Genomic DNA, 20560 nt, shown 5'->3' with positions numbered 1-20560 from the left:
GAACAACAGCCTCTTTAATTTAACAAATTGAATTAAAGGTCAAAGATCCACAGTTTCAATAAATGTAGATTAAAGTGCCAGCTACTTCAAAATAACTCCATGAAACAGAGAATATACAAATGAACTGTGTTCATTTCCACCTCTGGCAGATGTTTTCACTCAGACTGAAACTAAATCCTCTAATCCTTCTGTGCTGGCTTTGCAGAAATCTATTGAATTGAACCAGTCAGAGAGATTCACATTTAAAAAAAAAAAACTAAACTTGCATGCACACAATATATTTACCTTCACTGTTATGATATTATACAAAAAGATGCAGCCTTGTAAACCACAATACATTTATTCTATTATCCTTTAATAGCACTGAGCAGCCAAACCTTACCCTGTACTGACAGCAGTATCATTGCTGCGCCCCCTTGTGTCTAAACTAAAAATGACATTTATGTGAGTGAGACTTGTCCTAATTAAACTTTATTTGAGGATTTTTTATTTTTTTTTTGACTCCTGCAAAACTTTCTCAGATTAAACTGGCATTTATCTGGTAATGAGTACGCCCTGAATGTTTAAGAGTTGTCATTAAAAGTAGGCGTGTTTAGATACGCATAGATACAGCACTCAATTATGCTGGAAGGCCCCTCTACACATTCAACACCACCTTCTGCCGGTGCTATTGATGAGTGAGTTAGTGCACTTAATGGACTTAACACATATATACACAGAAAAATCTCTAATGTGGATCTAACACAATGTATAAATACTACATAGTCTCTAGTGTCAAACTCTGCACGTACATGATTCTACACGGCGAAGCTCAGACATTTCAACTGGCGGATCAAGAAGAAGACACATTTTTTGACGAGTGCAGGGACTTTAAATATTAATTTATTTCAAAAATACAATTACAAAGTATTGCTATAATACAGTGGAAGGCCTATAAATCTCAGCGAAGCACAGACTGTTGAACTCCTGAAGGCATGTGAAGACAAAACGTGGTCATATTTTACCTCCAGGACAAAAGGGATTGGTTTGCATTCACTTCAGTGAAAATGAAATGTACATTCTCAAGGGAAATGACAAGGAAATGCATGAAAGGCGAGGGATCAAAGACTATATGAAGAGTATGTGATTACAGCATTTATGTTGGTCAATTCACAGCCTGTAGTAGGCAGCGTAAGGCTGTAGTAAGAACATTAAAAACATTAAAACAATCAAATAATCAAAAGCAAATACTTTTATTTATTAAGTAATCTATTGTAAAAGTTATACATAATGTTTGTAAGCACAGAACACACTGGACCACTGGTGCACATCTGAATGTCTCCACAGATGAGCGATTCCTGAAAAGCAATATGATCTCAACACAACTCTGTAATTCTGTGATTGGAAAAATAACAGCGAACGATTATTATTTTCCTGCGGCTGATTAAGTTACAACACAACATATTTCCTCAGGGATCCAGCCGCTCAGGAATTTGAACTTTAGCACACAAACTAAGACAAACCAAAAGGAGAGGTCAGACTGCAACTCCTTTTTTTTTTTTTTTAAAGCACTGGACTAGAAGCAAAGTGCACAGTTACTGAGAGAAGAAACAGCATCATAGTGTTTTTTATTAACAGGGTGGTTCAATAACCTCAACACAGATGAACACAGACTGTGTCCCCATTCGTTGAGAATGGGACTTTAGTTTGACTCAAGAGAGGGAAAGTCACAGAGGCGCAGAGTGATGCCGGCAGAGGATGGAACCGCCTGTAGTTTGCGCAGCATTCACACTGTGGCCACACACTGATGCCTCGACACCGTGGGACTGAGAGGTCGAAGGTCGGGAGAGGACCCATCACTCAGTTCTTCTCACTGGGGAGCAAAAAAAGAGGATTTCCCCCCCTTTATGACTTAGGAAACAAGGACAACAATTGGTGTTTGGTTTCAAATGAATTAGGACTTTGGGATTTACTACCTGAAGGTGAATGGATTTCTGAACAGGCCCACTGACCACAGGCCACAGAGACTCTATTTAAAGTGACTAATATTAGTAATTCTCCTCAAAAAGTCAAACAGTTAAAGCAAAAGTGTGTGTCATGGTGTGTCATCTCACTGTGTATCTTGAACCATGTTCGATTTGTGTACTCAGTGGATTTATTTGATGAAAATGAGTTTTTTTTTATATACCATGTGATCTCCTGTTTGTAGGTGGAACTGTCCTGTTTCAGATTCATATCACTTAAACCGTTTTCCCTTCACATGGATGTTTACGCTGTCATTTAAATACTAAAAATAAAACCATAGAGTAAAGAACATCTCTTTCCTCCAAATCCAGCCTGGACTTTGTTCTGCGTTGGGGTTTCAGGTTCAGATCATCTCCCTCGCCAGATAGAAGTAAGAGTCTAGAAGACAAATGGCTGTCAGATGAATTCACCTTTCACCCTCGCTACAGTTTTTGAATCCCACTGTCTTCTGTCAGAAGCTTTGAGAGTAGATTAACTCTGACATCTGCAGGCTTCCCACAGAGCTGAGTAGAACTGCTTAATGTGGGCTGAGGAACGGCTTCACATAAGCCCGAACGAGGATTTTATGGTTATGTAAGAGAAGTTCTGTAGAAAAGGGGATTCGTGGGGGTTTCTCAGGCTGACACAGACGTAAGGACTGAGGGGGATAGTGCAGCAACAGGACTCAGCTGAGTCATGCAGTAAAGACGTTGCAGCGTGGCAGTGGGGCCACTAGTAGCCAAACCACCGCCACCAAAGTAGAAAGTTCCAGGAAGACGTGAGAGGATAGCGGCAAATGGCAGGCAGCAAGACAGAAGCATGTTCTACATGTGTACATTTGAATCTACATGTGAGAATATACTTTCATTCATATGTGAAACCAGCCAATCACGGTTCACATTTTATTTTCACAGTTTTCATTTTTTTTTTTTTTTGAAAAGTGTAAAAAAAATTCAGAATTTTAAATGTTAAAAAGCCAGTCACATATGAATAAATAAACTGTGATTCAGGTGTGAAAAATCTCTTGTGTGGAAAATTTCCATTCATATTTGAAAAATCCCAAGTCAATCACTTGTCCATGTCCAGTTCACACGTGACAATTTTGTGTCACAAGTTGGAATTTTTCTGCACTTGTGGAAAAAAGCAAATCCTGTATATGTGACAATGTGGTATTCACATGTTTTGGTTTTAAATGTGGAAACTCATTTTAGTGCTGATGGAAAGTAAAGCCAATCACATATGAAAGTATGTAATTCACATGTGAAAATGTACATATCTTATGCAGGATTTTTTATTGATAGATGAAAAAACAGTGAAAATGCCCAGTGCACATGTTCAAATTTTAGTTGACATGAAAGTTGTCAATCGCATTTGAAAATATGAAACTGCACATGTGAAGGAGCAAATTCCATGTGATTTTATATGTCATGTTTTGTTTGTGCCATGTGGCAAAAAGCCAATCGCTTAATACTAATGTATGTAAGTCACGTGAAATTGGACATGTCTTGTGTGCACATTTCTTTTATGTGAAAAAAGCCAGTCATTTGAGAAAATGTCCTGTTCACACGTGACACATTGTTCATGTGATGAAATTTTAGCCACATCAACAAGAACATGTGAAAATCTGGAATTCTCATTAAAAGAAGCAAGTTTCATGTGATCTAATGTGCCCTATTTCATTTCCACATGTGAAAATTCGGATCCACAGCCAGTCGCATACAAACTGTTGTGATGCACGCTTGCAAATGTAAATTTCGCCCGAAATTCAAATAAAATGTGAAAATTTCAATTCCCATTGAAATCACGATTTCTGGTGTGAAAAGGCGAAATTTCACATGTGGCAGCTTCGTAAGAGGATAGGTCAGGCACGCTGTGTATTTCTGTTGGTTCAGCTGGCGTCACATGCAGAAGATCAGTGCTCGTCAAACGCTGCTTACAGTTTATGGATGCTGGGGATGCAAACAACTGATCAACTCCAGCTGGGTCGCCTGGGTGAGTCTGTGTGACACTGAAAATGCAGAAACGCCCAGTGACCCCTGGATTCGTCATGAACCATGTACAGGAATGCAGCAAAGTGTTGGGCCCACAAAGGCTCACGTTTTAATTTCTTTATCCCCCTCTTTTTTGTGAAAAAAAAATCTTAAAATTGGTTGAGAACTAATACAAATCTCATTATCATAGGTTTTAGCAGTGGGCTTATGACTTTTTCTCAAACTATTACAACTTTGGCACACAAGGTATCCTATATTATATTTAAATCTCATTTGAGCAAGCAGCATTTACTGACTGTTTTCGACAGTAAGATAAATACGGAATAATAAAAACATTTCATACCAAGTAGACGTCCAGCTCAGAGTCTGACTGGCTCCTGCTGAGAGACGACAGGGGGTCTTCCAGAGCGATCGTTGAACTGGAGGCTCGTCGGTCTTCACTGCAAAATGAAGATACAAATACGTACGCTGTAAAAATGTATAGAGTGTCTGAGAAAATAAATATCGCTTTTGTTTTCTGGTGAACCTCAACTTTAGACATCCTTAAGCTTGAAGGCTGAAACTCAAACTGAATTATAATTGAAGACAATTTTTCTACATTACACAAAAACAAATATCTTGCATTGTCCTTCTACTGACTATAAAATGATCCAACAATCTTAAGTTCTTTTCTAAATTCTTGTACTTGTTGAACACAGCGCTTAGATCCTTGAGCTGCACACATGAAGTACCTGTCGTCACACTCCTCGTCATCATCTCTGGGAGATTCGAAGGCCACAGATCGTGGCAGAAGATCTGGTTGCTTGGAGGAACTGTAAACTGTTTCAAAAAGCAGATCCCGTTTCAGAAATATGAAACAACTCAACAGCTCCTCTAGAATTACAAATATGTCGGCTAATAATATCACATAAGATGTGTTATTTTTTCGCCTACAGTTCCCGTCCAGGTTGTCCATGCTCTGGGCCTTCTTCTCCTCCCTCTTCTCCTCCCTCTGTGGGGACAGGACCTCCTGGGATGCAGACTTTGCTGCATAGAGGGAACCTCTCTTCCTCTTGGAAGAAGCTCCTCTTAAAGCTGGGAGACAAGAGGAAACACATATTTTAAATATAAAATATGCAGAATCTAGAATCCAAGGTCCAGGAGTTATGGTAGCACATTGACTTACGATGAATCTTTTTAAATACTGTCGAGCCCATGAATTTCAGAAATCTGTCTGCGTAAAAACTGGGCCTGTGAACCGACACTGTGTCCTGGAATGAAAGCAAAAAAAGAAAGCCATCAGACACACACACACACACACACACACACACACACACACACACACACACACACAGTTATTTGGACGTAAGGAGGAGGATATATAGCTACATACCCCATCATGTACAAGCGCTTTCCAGGAGTGTTCCACTTTCTTGATGAACCTGATGAAAAGAATTGAAAAGAACATGTATTTAAAGTATAACATATAGTGATCATGCTGTTCATCTACGGAGCCTGGCAGTACGCTTCACACTGTACTGACATGTGGAGTCTGTAGTGAGACAAATTTCAGGCTTTAAATTTAAATCAAATTATATTATATTCATGATATTTACCTTCACTGATCATTTAATGCAAATAATCAAAAAAGCTTTGAGATGGAATATGAATGATAAAAAAGTACAAATAGTTAACAGAATGATAAAAAGCACAAATGTATTTTGTGATTTTTAAAATTTCTTTACCATGAGCTGTTAAATGTAATTTTATTGACGGTAACGACTGGCTCACCTGTAGGACTGAAGGATGTCGATGATCCCTAAAAATATGAGCAGGTTTTCGTCTTTATGTTTGGCAGGAATACCACCAAATCTGAAAAAAAAAAACCACATATGAATGAATTTGACAGTTTTTATTAGAGCGGTAATTGACTTCCTCAGTTGCTCCCTAACCTTTTGGTGAACCAGCTAAGGCTGTAACATGTACATAATGGCCCAATTTGAAATGTTTTATATATATATTGCAATCTGTGTCATTTGGACCAGATTGGACCATTGGGTCCTCACACCTTTTAAACTTGGTTAGAGAGATAACACAAACTGCTTTTACATGGACAAAAGCACCCCCCCACACAAGTGAAAGAAAGACACAGGTCTCATAAAAACTTTCACAACAATAACAAATCTGTTGACTTATGTGGAATTAGCAGTTCATGTTAAGAATAATAACTGCATAAAAGTGCACTATAAAGAAACAACAAACCAAGCTGTGAAATATGATGGTTGATATGAACTGTATTTTTCCACCAAAAGGAAGAGGGGGAAGGGTTTCCAGTGAACGACACTGCAATAAGTTTTCTCACGTGTCATCATCAGCCACCGGTTCGGGGTCCTTCACCGTGCCCTGGATGGACTCCAGGGCGGTGGAGTAGAGGACTTTCCCTCCTCTCCTGCTGTCCATTCGGCTTCCTCTGCTCAGCGGCTTCCGGTCCAAAACATGAATCCCCAGAAGGAGACTGTAGTCCATGATCTTAAAGCTCTCCAGGACCTGACGAGAGATTTTAAGGAGCAGTTAGACTAAAAGATCAAACCAAAAAATTGACACCTTGGGGGGTGAAGTTGCAGCAAGTGGACAAAGGCTTGTGAGAGAGAAATGCAGTTTTTGATTTATTTTGTTTCAATAACAAAATAAGTGTCTAGATGCTGGAGCAGATTAAGCCATGCTAGCAGCAAACAAATATTGGACATTTTCATGAAATTTAATATAGATGTTCACTCAAGTATGTTACATTACTCAAAATAAGTCAATGTTGACGTTTGGTTTCTATGTTTCTATGTGCGCACCTTATTGCTCCCATGCTATCTCATCTGACTTCCCTCTTCGCTCCTTTCATAATTACAGCATCCACTAGACTAATTAGTCCAGTGCCCGCAGAATGTATGACATTCCCATCAGCCATAGCAGTATGACAGTGTATGTGCATGACCTCTGACCTCCGTGTGATGCACGCAGGGCAAGATGAATGTGAATTTCCCCTGTGATGGTGAGTCTGTCACAACGTATGACGCATGCACTCTTTTAAACCGCCAAAAGCAAACTTTCCCGAAAACAAGCTGTAGGTTGACCGCTGCATCACAGAAGCGGGCCCCTAGTTATGAGACTAAACCTGGATTTGCAAACCAAAAGCACAACATATGTAAGCCCCAATCCCGCTGACCAAACACTGATATCATGAGGTAACTCCTGTAAACAAAGAGGCCCTAATACTAACACTAACAGGGGCTATAAAAAGAGGCTCAGTAATCGCACATTACCTCCCCGACAGACCGGTTTGTTCTCCACAGTCCAGCTGCTCAAGCCTGATCATATGAGTCAGGTGCTTTTTTGCTCTGCCGGTGCTAATCCTCCATCAAGTGGCCACTGTTGTTTCACACTAATGAAAATAACAGGCCAGTGCTAATGAGGTCATCATAACAGCTCGAGACTGAGCGGGGAGACTGTGGCTCATTGAAGTGGGCTGTCAGGAGTTGCGTAACGCTCCGCCATAAAAACTGGCTCCGTTTAGTGCAGCCTGCTTTGTCGAAAGATTTAAACCCACTGCGAGCGTTCTGAGCGCTGAAGCAGTAAGAGAGGAAAAAATCTGCTGCAACTTTGAGTACTGATTTGTCACTCGAGCAATTTTAATTTAGAAAAACATGTTAAACATTGTCCGGTTATAGTTTCTCGTATGAGGGAATTCTTCTTCATACTATTGTAAATCAAATGTCTTTGGGTTTGAACTACTGGTCAGACTAAACAAAACAAACATTTGGTGGACATCAACTTGGCCTCTTAAAATTTTTCATCTTGAAAAAATTATTGATAAATGGATCAGACATCAGTTTCAGCCCTGTGTTATTCCAAAATAACATATTAATGCACATTTTTAACAGTCATGCAAACAAACTACTTCGACACTGTCTCAACACCTGCAGAATTTTCCTGAAGTGCCAAAGGTTGGGGATATCAGTTGGCCACTCTATATATTGAACACTGCAATTCAAAGTGAGATCCATGGACAGCTACTGTCCTGATTCACTGCAGATATTCATGGTCCCACTGCTGCTCCACAGAGGATGAACAAAAGGAAAATTATATATCTTTAATTAACACTCAAGACCATCACCCATTAGGCTGGGCTATTTTATTCTGCCCAGCAACATAAAGAATATTTTTGCCAGATACAAGAACTTTGCGTGCACCTACCCGGCAGTCCCTCTGCAGGGTCTTAATCAGGGCGCTGTAGGTGTCAGCATCGAAGTGCAGGCCCTCGTGCATCTCCTGAAAGTCCAGGTCCTTGAACGTGGGCGAGGACTTGGTGCGCTCCTTCCGCGAGGCGCGGCGCTTGTACGAGGACCCCTTCAGGTCGTACTTGTAGTGCATCTTCATGGCGCGCGGCAGCACGTTGTTCATCACCACCACGCGGACGGTGATGCCGCTGCACTGGATGCAGTAAAGGCCGTAGAACTTCGGCAGCAACGTCCTCGGGTTCTGATTCAGATTCTGCAACCAACGACGACAATGCAGGTTCCAATTTATATTTATATAATATTCTTGTTATCAAGTCAAACCATGAAGTGTTATAGGGAAACCTGAATTCTTTGTCACACATACTTATCTGGGATATCAACATGGTTTTAAGATGTGTGTAGGAACATTAAATAAAAAATGGTTTAATCCAATTTCTGAAAACAAGCAAACAATTAAAACAGAATCTGCAAATTATAAATAAATAACCTTATCAAGGCCTGGCAACACAGCTGAATAGCAGGCTGTTTGTAAAATACGAACAACACATGCACAAACAGGAAAAAGTGTGATGTTGGTGTGTCACCACAGAACCCCATCCAAAAATAAGGTGTAGGTCAGAGGGGAAATCTGAATACCAACCAGCTGCAAGTAGATAGAAGCTTAAGGGCAATCACATTACTGCAGTAGATGTTTCTCAGTAACCTGGGCCTGATCTATAAGAATTCACTTAAGGATGCTCTTTAAATCAAACTGTCCTTGCTCCCTTGCAAAAGTGAAGAACACTTACTTGTAGAATATCAATTAAGAGACTCTCTTCTTCTTGCAGCAAAGTGCATGAGGAACCTTTAAGAGCAACTCTAAGTGACCACATGAATTATCATGTGCACAGTATACTGCAGAGTACGACGGTCAGACTCAACCTAGAGTACATCTTCGTTGCTTCCTCCCTTGATATCTCCATTTGCAATTAAACTTGTGAAAAAGTAGTCCCTAACCATATGGACAGGGATGGAATGATAGAAAATGTGACAAAAGAAAAAAAAATGGGAAAAGGGAGGACGTTCTGCTGCTGGTTGGGGAGGCATACATCAGAGAACACATGCAGCATGAGAAGGGGAATTCACGTAGTACCACAGTGACAACCACAGGCAAAAAATATGCCAGGTGCAAGAGCAAATCATGTCTTTTCCCACACTGAGGAACGCAAAAAAAAAAATTCACCTTGAGATAACAGCTTTTTACAAGGGAGCTGCAGAAGACTTCTCATTTAAAGCAGCTACACGGAACTTTCCTTTTTGTTCACTCTGGCGCCCCCTGTGGACAAACGTGATGTGAGCACGACCGCCTCATGTCTAAAGACCTTGATCAGTCCTGCGTATGCTTTTGCTTTGAAAGCGAGCGAAAGGAAGATGCAACATATTTTGAATTCTATTTTACTTTTTAAAACACAGCTGTTTACAGGATGTATAATGACAAAGTAATATATCTATGTATGGCTCCGTATGATTAATAATGATGGTACATATCAAGGTTTGTTTTTGTGCCGGACGACCAGACTACAGAGCGGCTTCTTTCCTCAGGTTGTGAGACTTCCCAATTCATCCTCAGCACTCCGCCGTCAAAGATTTTATGACTTCTCCAACCCTGGTAGGTCAGATTCCGATGATGTTCATGTAAGTGTGGCTAGAGTTTGAGGACGTAGCTCACCATGTAGTAACCAGGCAGCAGCTTCTGCAGGAACTCGGCCTCTTTATGCTGCACCGTCTTAATGATGAACTCATCATCGCTGGTGAGGTAGAACCAGGAACTGCTGGCACCGGGGTTGGACAGCTCGATCAGAGGCTCATTACAGATGGAGTACTGCAAATCAGAATGATGCAACAGAGACTTAGCAAGTGTTGCAATAAAATCAGCCGACCAGAACAGAGGCGGCCACATCCTGCTGAATCATCATGACACTGACGTGAACCTTCACACTCACCAGGTAGTCGTCTGGTTTGATGCCAAACAGCTCTCTGAAGTAGCGAAAGGCCAGCGGTGCGTACGTTTTCAGACGGAAATCGGGGAAGTGATGTGCTGGGGTCAGGTTGCTGCCCTCGCTGGAGAACATATTTGAGTTAGGATGAGTAAACAAAACAGTGGCTGTTTGCAACATGATGTAGGGATTTTTTTTTTACAGTGTGAATTATCAAATGAATGATGGCTGGATTCCATTTAGCTGCTTCAGGTTCAGGGCCCTGGCATGCCGGTTCATGTCACATGGTTGTGGCTTACTGGAGCTATTTGACGGAATCTCTGTTGTTCCTACTGTAACAAATGTCCTCTGAGAAAAAGGACTTTTACAGAGGCAATTTCCCACCAGTCCACAAGTAACCAGGCTGCATATTTACAGATGTGACTTTTCTGAACATTACTACAGATTTGTATGTGCCCACACATGTCACTTTTTAAGATTAAATCTATATTAAATAATTGATAGTACCTTATCTTACGGGTCTAATAGTCCCCTAGTATTTCCTTGATCATTTGGGTGAACTGATCCTTTAAAATAGTTTATCTGAAATAGGTTTTGAATATGTGCATTAGCTAAAAAGTGTAGAAAAGTGTGTGTACCTGGGCAGGAAGACGCTCTCCACCACAGAGAAGTCTTGCATGAGAACATCTCTGTCTGGTTTGGAGCTGAGGTTGCCCACAGCGTAGCCGATGCCCAGCTGGATGGCTCCTTTCAGGGCAGAAGCTGTGGGCTAACAAACCATAACAGGGAGGAAGAAAACATATTCATCTGAAAGAAGAACTCAACTAGTTCTTCTAATTACAGTTACCCAACCTATTACCAATTTCTGTAGAAATCTGTCAAAATCCTCAGCAATGCTGGAATGCTAGTGAGGCTCAGTGGATGGCAACGTCAGTCCGTTGGTCCATCCAGTAGCAGCTTTACTGCTTTAAGCCATCCACCTTGTCTGTTAGCATGATACCTAAACAAGACCAATGCAGTGCCAGCAGCTCTGTGAGGCTGTACAGACGCATAGTGGTGATTTGGGTCAGCACCAGCATTCTAACATCTGTCAGTGCTCACACGCTGATGTTTAGCAGGTAATATTCAGCCGACCAGATCTACTATCTTGGCTGATCAAATCATTTTTCTGAAAAAAAAAAAGCACAAACTGAAACTCGCTCCACCCATTGTTCACTGGATGTACACAGATAGGATGGGCAACAAAGGGTTAATCAAACAAGTTGTGACACTGGTTAGCATGCTAGCTTTTGTTAAGTGGCAGGAATCTGATTACTTTTGCAGGTAAATCAAAGTATAAGACAAGATGAAATATTGACCAAATGATGGATGTAGAATGAAAAAGTAAAGGGATCATCAGAGATGGTGGAAAGAGGGAGGAACATGAATGGTTTTTTTTGTTTTTGTTTTTTTTTTTTTACCACATTTCATGGAAAGCCAGCCAATAGTTGTCAAGACATTTCACTTAGGACAGAAAAAACTTAACCTCATGGTGGAAAAATCATTCATCAGTCATTTATACTTTGGGAAAATGAGAATACAAATTTCATGGAAATCCACCTGGCTATTGCTGAGCCACTAAAAACCACAGATGTCCACCTGATGGTGGCATAGGAGGAAAAGTCATGAGGACTCTTTCTCTAGGGACAACTGCAAATAGCAAACAAATTCACAGCAATTTATCCAGTAGTGGTTAAGATACATAATTTTGATTCGACAGATCGACACTGACGTTGCCCAGTGTGGCTGAAAACATTTGTGGTAATTCATTAGTTTATGTATTAATAATAGAGAATTGTTGAAATAAACCCTTTAATACAATTAGACTGCTCTGATGTCATTTGGATGCACTGAAATCTCTCTGTAAGCCAGAAAAGCTGGGGCCAGTCTACCAGATCATCTTGTCCATCACCCATCTGCTCCCTTCGACAAACATTTCTAGTTTGATATCAGCAGTAACAGTAACCACGAGTATCACTGCCTTCCACATAGAGGATATTTGACATCTTTCTTTCCTCGAAAAGAACCTGATAACTAATGATGTTGATGTCTGCTTACCTTTTTATGATCCTTTGACACTTTGGTTCCTCTTCCCATACTGTCAGCGCTGGAGGTTGACATCTTTCGGACAGAGAGAACTTGATCAGAGGGAAGCGCAGGTGTCCTTCCTCTAACTTCGATGCTGAGTTCCTTTTTTCCCCTCAGCGATGAGCGACCCAGACGCAGTGATTTACCTTGAATGGGCTTTATCGGAACTGCATTTTCCAGCTACGCCACTCCTGCAGATGAGGTAGAGAGAAGAGGAGTTACACAGTGCGAGGCGGGTGCGTGAATGTCAATGCAAAGCACACTTTCAGCTGATATATATATATAAAACAAATATAAAAAGCCACAGGTTGCATTAGCATTACATTACAATCTCTGCCAGTCAGCCTATTTGAAAAATTCCTTTCTCTGTTTGCGTCTGTCCTGCGACTTACGGAGACTTTGAATGTGCAGACCTCTCTGTCTGAGCACTGCTACAGGTCTGAGGGGCCACCGGTGTTTGTGTGAGTCCTGAGCTCCAGAGTGCCTCACAACAACTCTTAATCCTTATTAAGAAGGGTTGGAATAGCATTACAACATACCCAGTTCCCCCCCATTTTATAACAGTACACAAAGGTGACTCAGTGTTTTTTCTCACTCACTTACTGAATATGACCCTTAATTCCTTTGAAGAAATGAGAGTGGTGACCAAAGCAGACAAACACAACAAAATACAGGAAGTGCTGCACTTGATTAAGGAGTAGCTGTGGTGACTGCTGTTGCATAAACATGTAAGATCCAGCTGAAAGCATGAACCCATCTTACATTTACAGGAGGACTTAAATTGGAGTTTCTCAACATTTTTGTATTCTAACCCTTCAGAAGCACGGGAGGTGTTCCAGAAATGTTCATATATACTGTAGTATTACACATATCCAGAGCATGTATTAAAACGTATGCAAGACATATCCTCTGACTGTATATTTTATGTCCCATTGAACTGCGAATAATGTAGAAATGATCAGGATGCAATAACCTCCTGACAATTACGTATTAATGGATCACAAAACAAACACTGCCACAACAATGAGCTGTAATTAGCAGCATTTTTGTGCTGGAACAGATTAGGCATTCAGCACTTCAGTAATGATTAAAAAAGCTTGAGAGGGCAAATTACCAGTGGATTAGTCATTCTTCTCATCAATCCGGAAAATCTGAAAAAGTGCATCCTGAGAGGAATAGTTTGAAACTAACCAGCGTACCAATATTTGCAATAATCAAGTGTATTCATTTTGGTCTGTAAATACTGACACATTTAGGGAAATAAAAAGACAAAAGCTATCTTTACTGAAGCATAAAACCTGAACTTTATAATACTAACATGCCAACCTTCTTGTAATTCTTTGTATTTGTGCATTCAGTTCTGTTTAAACTATATTTAAACACACGTTGCACTACTGCCATGCAGTGTAGTTCCTCACCACAGCTGTTCCATATATTCACCCCTGCAACAGAGCAACAATGATTTTCCTGTCATTAATCTGAGCCATTGTTGCCTGAACACGCAGATTAATCTAGGTTCACATTAACGTTCTCTTATTTTAAAAAGTTACTGGTATTTTTAGGAAGTCATTTATTTTCTGTTTAAATCTACCAAATCTAATTTTTGGGCCTTCGGTGCAATAAACAGTAGGTTAGTTGGTTCGTGAAGTAGGTTTGCTCACAGCTTGTCAACAAGTCTTTGATGAAGCATGAATTTACATGTGGTTTTCACCATCATTTATTAAGCATTATGATTTTATTTCAGACATTTCCAGTGCAACATCACTTTTCCTAAAGTCTGAGTCTACTGCCAAAGATGATTAATTTGGCCTCAATTCAGAGATGGTTTATTGTAAATGATCAGTACATACACCATTAATGTACAAAAAACAGTGATGGGCCTAACCCTGAGCCTTGAGTAACTCCACAAGTAACCTTAAATAATTTTCAATTTCTATTATCTATCTGAACACACCGATACTTATGTTTCATGTAGCTATAAAGAAGAGGTTTATAAAGTAGCCTGACATACTTCAGTAAAAACTTAAGTTTTTTTCCGTTTCTTTTAAGGCTACATACTTGCCCCAATGATGCAAACATGAGCTTGTGAAACCAAAAGAAAAAAAAAATTACCTTCCTGTGAAAACTTTTTTTGTGTGTATTAAGTGCACTTGCAAACTCCAGCACAGATCCTGACAGACAAGCCCCTGTTTATTTTAAGTACTGCCTCAGGAAGTGGTATTGTGGTCTGACTTAAGTAGAATGAAACAGTTTCACAAGCGTCATGATAAAAGAGCACAAGGATTTGTCTTGCAGTTCTCCTGGTTGTTTGCATATTTTAAATTCATGAATACACTTTGGGACTAGAGGTTTGAGTAGTGAATGGTGTTAATTATATGTGTGTGTCTTTGACAGGTCATTTCAGGCTTCCTCTTGAGCCCTGTGCATATTGAAAACACACAGAGTGATGTAACAGCACAATGTGTACACGGCGTGGTGGAGAAAGCATTTGTAAGTGCATTAGTTTAGGCCTTTACATGATTAGGAAGATTAGATGGATAGCTTACTGTTCAAAGCATTGATACAAATACATTCTTAATCTGTCCATTTGCTGACTAATAACACTCATCACAACCAGATTTCAAAGTAATAATAAAAAAAATCCCCAAATAATTGTCCAGTGATTGACAAGTAATCATATACTTTGGGTGTATCAGAGGACATGTGGATTTTCATATATGTAATGCAAGCTCATACATACAGCATTCTGCTTGAACAACTAGCTTGAATTATTTTGCATAAACTGTAGTTTTCATGTGTCTCATGAAAAGTGATTATCTTCATAACAATGAGACACATTCTTGTTGACGTCAAAAGATCTCTTACAGGAACTTATGACACAAACAATAATACCATGCAGTTATCAACACAGACATTTTACATTGACATTGAAAACAGTTAGAACTGTCCCAATGTTCTTGCAGATACAGAATGCAATTCTGTGCCTTTTGGTCTTAAAATGACAGCTGTATATGTAGCGGTGGCTATACGTATTACAAAGATTAAACACTTGTTATGTAAGGGTTTGTGCTTCAGGATTTAAAGGATTTATCCTCTGGGTACCATATATGTTTGCACAAAAGTTGGTGAAAGCCCATTCAGCACATGTAGAGATGGTTCACAGGATAAGGGGGGAAAAAGACCTGCTGTCGTTGCCTGAGGAAAGGTCAAATCAGGCTCAGCCAGCCTCATCGGAAAAACAACCATAGAGGTTGACTGTGAAAGCAGTTTATTATGACCCATATTTACATGCTTTGTTTTGCAGCAATCTCTAGTGGCCATAGTAATTATTATGGCAGCAGAGGAGGAAATCACATGAAGTAGTATAAAGAGAGACACAGGGATGAGAATGATGTGGATGGTAAGGTCAAACAAAAGCATGACTTTTACTGAGGAGACCTCTGTTTATGTCCAGTGTGAAACCTAAAGTCAACTCTAAGTTATTGTTGTATACAAATGTAGCTACTTACTTCATGTATGTGACATAAATCCTGTTTGAAATGTAGATGCAAAGTATCTATATATATACTGATACTTCACTCCTAGTAAGTTTAAGTAACATAGGTATTTTAGCCAAAATCACAGTGTTACCCGGAACCTAACCAAACAGATTAAGTGCCTAAAATCAAACCAGTACCTTTGTTGCCTAAACCTAGCTGCGCGTACAACGAAGGTCCAACCGTTACGATGTTTTGGGATAGGTGATATAATATGTTGATATGTTCTGATATTTTTTTGCAACCCATTGGCAGTGTTGGGCAAGTTACTTTACATATTACTAGTTATCTACATTTAAACAAATGTATTATGTTACAATATTAACTTCTGTGTAGAGTAATAAATAACTTATTGCACTACTTTCTAGTTGCTTAAAAAAAAAGCCCAAAAATGATTAAATAGCGAGATCTTTTTAAATTAAAGAATGTCCTTGGACACATGGATGAGCAGGCAGACAAAGGATCAAAGTCTGATTCATTATGATATCACAATAATATTTTTCATTTGTAGGCTTAGTCTTATGAAATCCAATAGACCTATACCTTCTATGATGTAGCCTCTTTTTCTATGCCATTTTATTTTAGTCCACAGAACAAGGAATGCATGGACATACTTTAAGAAGGTTAATTAAAATGTGCTCGGAGGATTAGGCTTCATCATTAGGCTCATTTCAGTCACACAGAGACTGAACCAAGAACGTACAGACTCGACGATATTAAACACACTCGGAGCCCATATAGATATGGTTGTGTAAGTGTGGATGAATTCTTAAGAAAAAACAACTATTAACACTTCACATTGATCTGTAAAGTGGATTGTAACGTGTTACATGACATAACTGTAGTAATGCCTTGTAACATGTTTCCCCCTACACTGCTCACTGGAGATCAACTTTTTCAGTTGAATCGGAATGAGCATGCCTTTATTGTTGAGATATTTAAAAAAAAAAAAAAAAAAAAGCCGAAAAACAACCTCATGGTGGAACCACAGGAAGTAGGATTCATCTTCTGAGGACCACGAATGTTTGGTCCGAATTGGAGGATCATCCAGGAGACTTTGCAGTCCCTATGGCAAAATCACTAGCATGGCTCAGACAATTTGCATGATGGCCAGCATGCATCATATAATTCATGTGATCAATAACCAGTTGACTTTTTACCATCAATAACTAACTAACTGGAATTTGCACACCATGAAAAATAGTTGGTTATGTAATAGTAAATACTTTTACAGTCTATGATATTTTAGAAAAAATAGTATCCTCAGTGGAGACCACAGTCTGTAATTTCAATATACCCTTTTTAAACAGTGTATATACACAAGACATTGGGTCGATGAGGATACACTAAATGTGAGAGAGACCTACCAGTATAATGAAACAGCATCACCTTAAGCCTCCAGACAGGTCATCAGCACCTCTGGAAACTTCAAGCTTTAACTGTAAGTGTCCATTATAACCACCATGAAGGCAGGAGATATTACAGAACCCACATTACAGTCTTTGCCAGGTGTCTAGTGTATCTTATGCATATGTGACTGACTCAGGTGAACCCAGGTGAATATTTAAACTGCACACACTCACACAACATGCACACCGCAGGTCTTTTGCATGCATGTAAACGATGACAACGCCATCCAGCTTACTACAGACATTTTACTTTCTGTCTCCGGCTGAAGGGAAGTGGAGCTGATCGCCTCGTGTGATACCATCGCCAGCCCATCTTCCTCCTGAGCCACACACGGCCAGCCTGTGTGGGCTGCCTGACACTGTTTTTAACAATTACGATTTTTTAAATTTCTTATCAATTGTTGACGGCAGTGGATAAACAAGTGCAAGCCTATAGCTCAACATGATTGATGAAATAAAGAAATGAAAGTTTCAAAAAGTGGCTCCATCTTCACTTTAGAACAGAGCTGACACGAAATGAACGCTCTTTGGCTTCTTACCTTAACAGACATGGTCATATGTAGACGGTGATGAATACAGGTCAGTGAAACAGCCCCGATGTTTTGTGTCGTAAACTCTGTGACTGACTGACGGTGGTGAGATGGGGAGCAAAGTGCTGCAGCAATGAACAGCATCCTCACCACTTCCTCCCTCTCTCTCTCTATCTCTCTCTCTCACACACACACACACACACACACACACACACACACTCTATCTCTTTCTCACCTCCCACTTTTGTAATATTCCCCAGCACATATGAGTCAGACTCAGTTGTTGTTGTGAGTATTTAATATCCATGTCTGTGTGAGACGAATGTTGGGAAGACGTTTTCCACGCTGTCTTGTCGTGTACCTGTTACCAAAATGTGACGTGTACCTTTTATTTTGTCCTTGTTGTATATTTCTTACTTTCATGAGACATTTTTGATATGCTGCCGATGATGACGATATTGTAAAGCTTTTAGTAACACATTTGGTCTTGGAAATAATGTTTATGATTGGGATAATCACAAGTGACGTCTTACATTTATCAGATGCATTTGTCCAAAGTGAGTGATATTGATATTGTAAGCTACTGCTGCCACGGTTTGGGTTTTTTGGTTTGGTTATTCCCTGTTTAATTTTGTAGTTCATACCCTCATGTTTGACTCTCCACTTCCTTCCTTTGTCTGCTTTACCCACCCCATTTTTCTGTGTCCACCTGTGTCTCACCAATTAAAGGCCCTATGAGGTTGGTCGAGGGCTGGAGGCAACAATGAGGCTCTTTAACTCTTCGGCATGTTCCTTCACAATCACAATATCGATAATGGAATCCGTAGATGTATCATTTCTTTTAAAATGATCTGTTGAGGCTACAGACCTTTAAAGGTGTCATTTCAAGATTATGGAGAGAATTCGAGGGTAGCTCCAAAAACACAAGAGGCGGCAACAACTGCTGCTCTTTGCTAGCTATCCTTGACTTTAGTAGCCACAGCTAGGTAATTAGCTCATGGCCCAGTTAGCCGTGGAGTCTGTGGCCCTGGAGCGGGACCTTGGATTACGGGATAAATCACCAAAGGCGACGGGCCCAGCTCAACTTGACGTGAGAGTGAAAACAAGTGGACACTGAACTGGGACAGAACACAGCCTCCAAGATTGACAGTGGTCAGTTTCACAACGAGGGAAACAGTTTATGGCAGCATAAAGGCGTGGAACAGAAAAGAGAGGGAGACATTAGGCGCATACTTGCTGTTCACAGCTCTAACAACACGTCTGTGAACAGAGATGGGAGATACACATCAAGTCAGTATTCTCTTTGCCAGGCCAGACGTTATTATATAACCCCATGTTAGATAAAAAAAAAATCAAAAAAATCTCTAATTTCAGCTACATAATTTCAATTTGGGCTATGACTTAAACAGGATTACAAGTTATACTGCTCAGAAAATGCATCAGTTTTCCCATATTGTCAAATGCAGCAAGACTGCGTTAAACCTCTGTGTAAAACGCTCTGTTGTAGATCTTTAAGGCCCGCCCCCTCCTGAATACCCAATCTGCCGTGATTGGTCAGCTCACACATGCCTGCACCAGCAGCTCTCACATCAACAGAGCAGTGGTGCTAAATCAACTCTTATGTGCCAAACTAGCCACTGTGCAATAAATTATGCAAATGTTTGATGTGGTGAAGTTGTATGACGACAGTGCTATGAGGCGTTTAAGCGGCAATGTTCTCAGTAGGAGAGAAGAGCTCCTGTTGGTGCAGACAGGTGTTCTTTTAAAAGTCAGAGCGGCAATCAGCAGAATGAAGAGGATGTATGCTTATTGCTTATCGCAGGAGTTGTTCCACACAAGACAAAATGCACAGACTGAAAATGGACATGTAAATTAAGTGACAGTCTGGCATAAAAAAGACTTCTCAGACACAGCGTCAGTGTTTCCTTTTGACCTCTAGGGGGTGCTGTTGCATCTCTGCTCCACCTGCCAACCCTTCTAGTTTCCATCTTTTATATAATTCATCTTCTCCTATAAACAGTAATGCTGCTGTACGGTGATACTCTGGACTCTTTGAAGCTGCCGTGCACTTACTCTTCCCCACTTTGTTTATTTTAGTTCCTCATTTTTTTTGCCCTCACTTTTGCATGATTATTCACTGACTATTTCTCACCCTCCGTTTCACCGCTGTCTTTCTTCCTCTTTTTTCCCTCCCCTGTCTTTTCCCCCCCCCTCTAAGTGGGCCAGAGTTCGAGTTGTTGGAGGTTTGTTTGGGAACACCAGAGGGGACAGGCTGCCTGCGAGTCGGCTGTCGAGATGGTGACTTGAGGCCATCAGATATCAGCTCAGTCCTCCTGGATTCAACATGTAACCTTTATCATGTTTGGCAGCAGTGCGGCTGTGAAGGTGCAGAGCTGCTGATTTGTGTTTGACACCACAGTATTTCCTGTTCCTCCCTACATATACTATACTTACAACTATACTGTACTGGGATTAGAACTAATGCTCTCAGGGTTTTTCAATGAGGATGCCCCATGGATCAAAGAATGTAAGCGTTTGTCATTATGTAAGGCCAACAGCTCTGAAACTTTTAGGCTGCACCCCCTCATGAACAAGCTGAATACTTGTACTGTATGTATGGTGGATGAATCAAAAAGTGATTCTTGATTGGCGTATGGACGTTGTCTTTGTTAGCTGAGCAAATTAAAAATGTATTTTATAGATGATGATTCTGTCTTTGGTCTTGGATCTGATAATTAGA

The 20560-nt window shown here is 40.2% G+C and overlaps 1 protein-coding gene across 4 annotated transcripts; it reads right to left on the bottom strand.

The window, feature by feature from the left end:
- Window positions 1-863: 863 nt before the first annotated feature.
- On the bottom strand, window positions 864-17985 carry pip5k1ba (phosphatidylinositol-4-phosphate 5-kinase, type I, beta a). Of its 4 annotated transcripts, none has more exons than XM_037117039.1 (15): window positions 17830-17985; window positions 12316-12536; window positions 10857-10987; window positions 10225-10342; window positions 9951-10103; window positions 8199-8495; window positions 6316-6500; window positions 5745-5825; window positions 5347-5395; window positions 5140-5224; window positions 4908-5048; window positions 4706-4793; window positions 4318-4414; window positions 3921-3991; window positions 864-2382 (listed from the first exon to the last, which is right to left on the bottom strand). In XM_037117039.1, exons 2-14 carry the CDS (start codon window positions 12376-12378, stop codon window positions 3953-3955), a joined length of 1527 nt encoding a protein of 508 aa, XP_036972934.1. In that variant the 5' UTR covers window positions 12379-12536; window positions 17830-17985; the 3' UTR covers window positions 864-2382; window positions 3921-3952. The 4 variants fall into 4 exon arrangements, with proteins under 4 accessions (XP_036972934.1, XP_036972935.1, XP_036972936.1 ...); XM_037117040.1 differs by having other exon boundaries at window positions 864-1852; XM_037117041.1 differs by lacking the exon at window positions 3921-3991.
- Window positions 17986-20560: the final 2575 nt, after the last annotated feature.

The sequence above is a fragment of the Acanthopagrus latus genome, chromosome 12, assembly GCF_904848185.1.
Source record: "Acanthopagrus latus isolate v.2019 chromosome 12, fAcaLat1.1, whole genome shotgun sequence".
Classification (NCBI taxonomy): Eukaryota; Metazoa; Chordata; class Actinopteri; order Spariformes; family Sparidae; genus Acanthopagrus; species Acanthopagrus latus.
The sequence above is the reverse complement of the archived record's forward strand: the minus strand, read 5'-3'. Positions and strand labels throughout refer to the sequence as shown.